We start from the raw sequence: 8,427 nt of genomic DNA on the forward strand, positions 1-8,427 counted from the left end.
TGTGTTATGTCCTGGTCACTGTATGGCATGGTCACAGGCTTTGTGGATTCCCTTGCCTGCAGCTTTGGGGTGACTTCTTGGGGTGCTGTAAAACTCGTGCTCCAAAGAACAAGGTCCAAGGAGCAAAGGGCAGGTGGAGAGAGGAAAGAGGGTGTCCTGAAGTGGCATGAGCTACTGGCTACCACCTTGTCCCAGCACCTGATGTGAGGCCCTAGATATGAGGCCTGATATGAGGGGCCCTAGATATGAGGGTGGGCGCTGCCCATGCAGAGGGAAAAGAGCAGCTTCATGAACAAACAGTGTGGCTCAATTTACTCTGCCCTGAGTATAACAGGGAGTGGCCTGTCCTAGAGGAGATGACTTGGGGTCCCCACCCCTACACTCTGCCTTCCCAGCAAACACCACCAAAGCTGGGGGAGAAGTGGTTTGTGGTTCTTGGCCCTGACTAACCTCTGGGCTGGACCTTTCTAGCTCCCATTCATCTGGCCCTGAGGAACTGAAAGGGGGCACTGTTGAGTGAGGAAGAGCCCCCCCCCATCAATGCACACACACCAGTGTGTCCCTCTCTGACACCTAGGATGGTTGTGTGTGACTGGCTGTCCCAGACTGGGGCCTGGAACAGGCTGGCTGGGAGAGTGGGAAGCAGGCCACCTGGCTTGGTCCCCACCCTTCAGGATGTGCTTGCAGGCCTTTTCACACAGGACAGGGCACATTCCTCCCTCTCTCTCAGTGTCCCCACCCTTCCTGAGGTCTACCCTCTGCTGTGTGCAGCTTCCCAGCCCAGAAGCCACCAAGCCTTGACTTGTGGTGGCTTGTTCCTTGTGTCTAGACGTCTGCAGCTGCCCAACTGGTCTCCCAGCTGCTGTCTCCACCCTCACAGACACACTGCCTGGCGCTGCCACTAGAACTGTCATCCTAGGGAGTCCAGCTGGGCCTTTCTCACCCATAGCACAGGAGGAGAAAATCCCAGTTCCTTAGTCAAATGGCCTGTGCAGAGAATGGGCGTGTGTGTGTGTGTGTGTGTGTGCGCGCGCGTGTGTGTCTAATAAGAGGCAGTGAAGATGGAGTAAGTGGCAGGCCACCTAGATTTTTTTTTTAAATTTTTATTTGTGTGTGTGTGTGTGTGTGTGTGTGGCCAGCTCAGCCCACCAGGGGGCGGGGCTGGCTGGCATGTGGTTGGGGGATTGAACCGTGGTCACTGTGCTTTGCTAAGCTTGTTCTAAGTAGGTGCTTTAGACCACTGAGCCATCTCACCAGCCCCCCACCTAGATTTTTGAAGATGGGTCTGAGATAGCCCCTGAAGGATTCAGTGGTGGAGGGAGGTTTGGCACACAGTGCCTGAGAGGAAGGGCATGCTGAAGTGGCAAAGCAGCTTGGACAATGGCTGGAGGCCAGTGTCCCCTGGGTGTGGGTCTTGAGTCTGCAGGAGTGGCTGCAGTGAGCTGTCCTGGGAGTAAGGCCCAGAGGGAAGTGGCTGGGGCAACCAATGGAGACTTTGGACCTTTTCTGGGTGGAGGGGGCCTGGAAGGCTTTTGTGCAGCATGGTCTTGACTGGACTGTTGCCCTGAAAAATGAGTCTTCCAGAAGTGGTGAGGCTGAAGGATGCTGGGAGCCTGAATGTTGGGTGACCCTGGTTTTAGGCCATAAGGAGTAAAGGGCCAAAAGTAGACTGCATTTCTTCCTTCCCTGATCACATATTTATTGAGTGTTTGCTATATATTAGACATTAGTAAACAGCCAGAAAAGATTTTGAGGCCCAGGGCAGTTAAAGTGCCAGGAATTCCAAATAACCCAGTGCATGTAGGGTGTGATGGTGCATGCCTATAATTCTAGCAGTCTGGGAGGTTGAGGCAGAAGGATCGCAAATTTAAGCTCAACCTGGGAAATGTAGAAAGATCCTGTCTCAGAAAAAAGGAGGACAGTGCTGGGGATGATGTAGGTCATTATGTGTTCACAATGAGCCTGTGTTCAATCCCCAGCACAGAAAAAACAAAACCAAATAGGCCAGTTTGTGTTCTTTGCTGGCTTGCCAGTGAGGAGACAGGACCATTCCAAAGTGTTATGAACTCTGCAAGGAAGTAAAGGAGCTGCAGGAGCAAGGACAGGGGCTCAGAGGTGTGCTCTGCCCCCCACATCTCCTCTGCAGGGACCTACCTCCTCTTAGCCAGGAGACCTCAGCAATCCCTGCCCACCTCTGCACACGAGTGTTCTCTTGCCCCCTGATGTCACCCTGATTTTCCTCTGTCCACCGAAAGCTGTAGAGTCACCATCCCCTCCCTAACCAGCAGGTGTCCTAAGTGAAGCACAGGGACAGTCCCCACTGAAGCGGGTCATTGCTCCATTTCACCCTGTTTTATTCTCTCTACAACAGGTCCAATGAGGAGTCTCAGCAGTCACATGTCTGGTGCTTGGGGAGAAACCAGCAACTTCTAGTCCGTGCCCCTTCTGCCAGGTACTTCGGGCACCGCTCAGCCTACTTCATGTTCTGACCTGGGCAGATGACTTTCCTGGCTGGCTGGTGCCTGGGACAAGCTACCTAGTCCACAAGCCTCTTGCCCACCATGTCCTAAACAACTGTGCTGAGGGCGGTGGGCAGCTGGGGGTGAGGGGTGGAGGCTCTTTTAGTACCTCACAGTTATGGGATTTCTCATCTGTCTAGTGCATGAGCTCCCAATATTCAACCAGGGTCCAGGGTTGGAGGGCCAAGGAAGGGGTCATAGCCCACATCCTGGCATTGGACAGTCCTGGGCTTAAATCTCAGCCCTTCCACTTGTGGAGGTCAAGAGAGGTTTATGTAGCTCTCTGTGCTTCTGTCACCTCATCTATGAGGTGGATGTTGTGCAGAATCTCACTGGACTTCTAGGCATTAGGTGGGATGTTTTGTGGATGATTGAGCACAGGGCCTGGCAGCTGGATACTGTAAGCAAATGTGAACCCATTAAAGTGAATTGTAAAATGAGCACAGGTGGTGCTTACCTATAATCCCAGCACTCTGGGAGCCTGAGGTAGGAGGATCAGGAGTTCAAGCCCAGTGTAGATGATTTAGTGAGACCCTGCCTCAAAATAGTAAGTTATAAAAGGGCTGAGTTTATAGTCCAGTGCAAAAGCTATGGGCTCAATGTCCAGGATTACAAAACAAAAATAACACTGATTCTTTAAGAAACTCCAAGGTCCAGCAAGATAGTTCAGTTGACTAAGCACCTGCTTAGGCAGTGCAGGGACTTGGGTTTGATCCCTGGCACCACAATGCTACACTGGCCCCATCCCTGAGCATGCTGAGCTGACTACTGAGTCTGGGGGTTGTGACGCATGCCTGTAATCCCAGCACTGGGGAGGCTGAAAACAGGAGTAAGTCGGAGGTGTGTAGTGAGACCCTTTGCCAAATACGTTTAAAAAGAAAGAAAGAAAGAAAGAAAGAAAGAAAGAAAGTCCACTCCATGATTTAGCTTCCCATACAGTACTTAGAATCCTGCAGGGAACTGAGGGAGGGTCATTTCCAAAAAGAGACCCTGGGATGCCCTGACTGGGATATGATCTGAGACATCCCCCTGCTGCCTACTCACCTGTCTCAGCCTTAAGGGAAGTGGCTATGGCTTCATTTTTGGCCAGTGATGACTCTCATGCCTGTGGGCTTGACCAGAATCAATCCATTCAATAGCAGCCAAAAATCTACACTAATGTGTTCTCTGCCCAGGTGCTTTGGACTGAAATCTAAAATTTTCAACTATCGTGTGAACTTCATGAAAGCTCTTGGTGAGCCCCATCTGACTGAAGCTGGATGCATGTTCCCTAACACTGCTGAGCTCTGATGACTATCACATTATTCCCTGCACCTGAGCTGAATCATTTCTTTTGTGGTGACATAATACTTAGCAAGAGCCAGCCACTATCACCCAGCCCAATCAGCTCCAGGTGGGGACCATTCCAGCTAGGGAGGGCGCATAGCTTGGGTCACAGGACTGAGCTGCAACAGGAAATGGTGTCAGAGCCCACGTGAAGGTGCCATGTGGATACCAGGCTCCTCCCATGGATTTTTAGTCCAGGCTGCTTAGGAATGGGAAATGACTCTTCCTGGCCTATACCTCCAGCCTGATTGCTCTTCCCTATGCTCAGCATGTTCTTTCCCGTTCTCCCCATGCCTAGTGAGTTAACCTAGCTCAGACAGCTAATCTCCCAAAACGTGCATGCCTCGACCCCTCAATAAGTATTTTCTTGTGATGCCTGCTTGCCTTTCTCCTTCCTTCTTTCCACTTCTTTTCTTTTTGTTTTCTTTCTTTCTTTCTTTCTTTCTTTCTTTCTTTCTTCTTTTTTTTGTAGTTTTGGGGATGGAACTCAGGTCCTTGTGCATGCTATACCTGCACCCCCTTATGATTGTTATATACAATCCTAGACATCGATTTCTCATTCTGTCTTTTTTAATTGTTGTTGCTTTGTGTTTTTGAGATAGTCTTGCTACATTGCTCAGGCTGGTCTTGAATACTCTATGCAGCTCAGGCTGGCCTCAAACTTGTAGAAAGCCACCTACCTTAGCATTCCCAAGTGCTGAGATAATAGGTGTTCACCACCACACCCAACTGAAAATCTGGGTGCAAGGTACTTCTACTTTTGCACAGCCTTTTCCTCTTCTGTTTCTTCTTTCCTTCTTTTTTTTCTTTTGGTGCTGGGAATAGAAGCCAGAGCCTTAAATGTGCTAGGTAAATACTCTACCACTGAACTACATCTCCAGCCTTGTCTTCTTGCATGGTCAGGAGTTTATAGTCTCCTTTGTCTCTTTGTCCCCCATCTCTAGCTAAGCACATGGCTCACCCTGGAGGGCTATGTCTCTAATGTTAGTAGTCTGTTCAAGACTCAGTCTAACCATTTCCATATCTGCATGGTTTTTACCTAAGTTACCCTCCTGGGATATGCTCAGGTGGGATATCCCATCTGACAGATGACAGTAAGCATGCCTACCCGACAGCAAATGTAGATCAGGTACCTAGTGTAGTGTCCAGCATGGAGGGGAGGCTTGGGAAATGTGAGATGAATCACATGGAGCAGTTTGGTGGGATAGTGTGTCTGATGTTGGAGGGTGAGATGTTTTCAAGAAAGGCAGAGGCCCAGGTACTGCTGAGGCTTCTCCTCTAAGAAAGCTGGGCCTCTGCCATCTGTTCTCCAGCACCCTAGTGTGTGAGGTGCTCTTTGATGGCCTGACACTGTGACAGGAGCTCAAGATGTCACACAGGAACCCTACCTGCAAGGGGATGAGAGTATGAACAAGCAGGTGGATGCAACAATGGGCTAGGTGCAGGCAGGGACTGAGTCTTCTCAACTGATAAATGGGAGGAATAAGTTCTATTTCATTGTCTCTTACCTCTTAATGTTATAAATATTTTTGAGAGTTATAAATATTAAGTGTGAGGTTTAGTAGAGGAAATGAATAGGTGTGATGACTAAGTTTTTTTGTTTTGCTTTTGGTTTTTGAGATGGTCTTGCTTGAACTCACTGTGTAACCTAGGCTAGCCTCAAACTCTCAGTGATCTCCTGCTTTAGCCTCCCAAGTACTGGGATTACAGGTGTGCACCACCAAGCTTGGTGTGATGACTAATTTTATGCCCCCGTTTGGCTAGGTTATGGTGCCTAGTTGTTTGGTCCAACACCAATCTAGGTGTTGCTGTGAAGGTGTTACTTTATTTTATTTATCTATTTTTTTTAATGAGATAGGGTCTCCCTATGTTTCCCAGGGTGGCCTTAAGTTCCTAGACTCAGGTGAGCCTCCTGCTTTAGCTTCCTGAGTAGCTAGTTATAGACATGGCAGTAGTTTTTAGATGCGATTAACATTTAAAAAAAACCCAACCAACCAACCAACCACCACCACCAACAAAACACCTTAAATTGATGGATTTCCATAGTGTGGGTGGGCTTCAGAGAAGAGACTAAAGTTTTCTGAAGAAAGACTTCTGCTTCAAGCCATCAACCTGAGTGTCCAGCCAGGTGTTGTGTGGAATTTAAACTGAAGACAGCCACACCAACCCACCTGCATTTCTAGCCTATCTTTATTTATTTATTTATTTATTTATTTATTATTCCTCCAGTACCAGGGATTGAACTCAGGACCCTGCACTTGCCAGGCAAGTGCTTATTCTACCGAACTATCTCCCCGGCCCTAGCCTATCTTATAGGGGTGTGTGTGTGTGTTGGCTTTGTTTCCCTGGAGAAGCTTGACTAATACACTAGATAAATGAAAGCAAGGATGTGTACCTTTCATGTGACACACCTGTTCATAAACTCTTTACCTGTGTTGGACTCATGATCCTCTTACTCTTCCCAAAGCTCCATGAGGAAGTCTCTGATTTGTCCCACTTTACAGATGAGGAACTTTCCCAGGCTGGAAATGATAAAACCAAGTTTGAATCCAAGCGGGTTTTCTTCAGTGCTGGAATACCCACCTAGGAACGTGCGTCAAGACCTTTGAAAGAAGAGGCCAGACACAGTGATGCCATTTTCATTGCTACACTTTGTCCTGAGGCAGTAGGGCAAATGAGGGAGAGGTGAGGAAGAGGCGGGGTGCGGGTTCTGGAAAGAAGTTAGGACCTTCGGCTGCAGCCCTGCAAACACCCACGAGGGGGCGCCAGATCAAGCTGCAAAACCACTCCAGAAAGTGGGTCCAGGAACGGGCGCCGGCCGGGAGTCAGGGCTGTGAAACCCCCTTCCTCACTCAATCCAGGGTTCCCAAGCCCAGTGCCCAGTCCTGGTGGGGTCCGTCTGTGGAGGCGCAGTTCCGTGGGTCCAGCCTAGGAACTGGGTCCAGCCCAGGTACCTCGGCAGCAGGTCGGTGCCCAGCTCCTTTCGGAGCAGCTGGCCCAGTCAGGTTAACACGCAGCTCTGGGTAATAATCCTTCGCCATAAATTGCGACTGCGGCTGCTGAGAGCCACCTCGACTGCCTCCTGGAAGACGGCCTGGACGTTGTCCTGGAGCCGCGCAGAACATTCGAGGTAGGCTACTGCTCCCACGGACCTTGCCATCTCCTGGCCCTGTCAGAGAGGTACGTGGGAGGCTGTGAGTTGGGGATGCCAGGTGGGATTGTCCTCCAAGCCCTTATTTGTCTCTTCTTGGGAGTCCCCAGGGCAACAGTGGAGCCTTCCTCTGCCCTCCATCCGAAGTGTGCTCTACCACTGAACTGAACTGAACTCCATTCTCACCCCCTCCCCTTTAAAGACAGGGTCTCACTAAGTTGCCTAGGAGGGACTTGAAGTTGGGATCTTCCTCCTTCAGCCTCCCAGACTGCTGGTTATATAGGTGTGGGCCCCCCAGCCCTGCCAAGGTGGTGGTTTTCTAGGGTACCCTCAGCTCCTGCACCGTGGCTTGACTAAATGCTTGTAAACATTTCATTGTTTCCTACCTTCCAGTGCCTGCCAAGGTCTCTGCCTTTCAAGAGACTAACCTCCACTAACCCAAGTACACAGCAGAGAAGCCTGCAGACTGAATCATGGCAGGGATGCTGTGGGACTCAGTGTGCGCAATTCCTCGTCTTGAAGGTACCATTTCCAGCTCCTAATCCCTGACTGTCTCCAAGACCTTTGCATGGCTCATGCATGGCCCAGTGGCACAGTATGTGGAGGGGCCCGCTTCCCCTACTGGCTTCCTACCCTGTGGTAGGTTACTGGCTCCAACCCGCTTTTCCGCAGCTTGTTCACTAGCGTCTTGTCCTTGCGCAGGTCCGTCTTGCAGCCCACGACAATGATCGGCACTCTCTTGCAGAAGTGAGTCACCTCTGGGTACCACTGCAGGGGTAGAGGTTTGTGTGTGAACCATCGGAGTCCTGTCCATCTTGATGGGCCATTCTCCTGCTTCCCCAGGGAGCAAGTGCCCAGAGCCAGACTTCGATCTGAGAATTTTCAAGTGTGAATTCACTAACCCCAGGGTCCTAATAGTGATTCTCTAGTTGGGTCCACTGTACAGATGTGGTCACTGAGGCACTGAGAGGGGCTGGGTAACTTGTTCTTTTTTTTTTTTTAAACATTTATTTATTTATTTATCTTGTGTGTGTGTGGCCAGCTCAGCCCACCAGGGGGCGGGGCTGGCTGGCATGTGGTGCTAGGGGATTGAACCGCAGTCCCTGTGCTTTGTTTAGCTTAGCTTGTTCTAAGTAGGTGCTTTAGACCACTGATCCATCTCACCAGCCCGGTAACTTGTTCTTGACACATAACTGGGAATGGCAGCACTTGAGCCCAGCTGCTTCCCTCCACCCTCTCTGCAAGGTAAAACTCTTGCCCTCATCTCCCAAACAGGATCAAATACATACTTATTTAAAAATAAGTCAGCTCGGGCTGGAGAGATGGCTCAGTGGTCTAAAGCACCTACTTAGAACAAGCTTAGCAAAAGCATCAGGGACCGCGGTTCAATCCCCCAGCACCGGGAAGGAGCCAAGCCCTTCTTACCCGAGA

The 8,427-nt window shown here is 50.1% G+C and overlaps 1 protein-coding gene across 1 annotated transcript in view; it reads right to left on the reverse strand.

Annotated features, from left to right (window-relative positions):
• Positions 1 to 6,468: 6,468 nt before the first annotated feature.
• The window catches only part of Rhod (ras homolog family member D), a 12,754-nt gene continuing 10,795 nt past the window's right edge, over positions 6,469 to 8,427 (reverse strand). Inside the window, exons 4-5 of the mRNA XM_004627166.2 lie at positions 7,630 to 7,764; positions 6,469 to 7,014 (exon numbers count right to left, since the gene is read on the reverse strand). Coding sequence (XP_004627223.1) covers positions 6,847 to 7,014; positions 7,630 to 7,764 — 303 coding nt within the window. The 3' untranslated portion in view covers positions 6,469 to 6,846. The remainder of the gene's footprint in view (positions 7,015 to 7,629; positions 7,765 to 8,427) is intronic.

The sequence above is a fragment of the Octodon degus genome, unplaced genomic scaffold, assembly GCF_000260255.1.
Source record: "Octodon degus isolate 3935 unplaced genomic scaffold, OctDeg1.0 scaffold00018, whole genome shotgun sequence".
NCBI lineage: Eukaryota > Metazoa > Chordata > Mammalia > Rodentia > Octodontidae > Octodon > Octodon degus.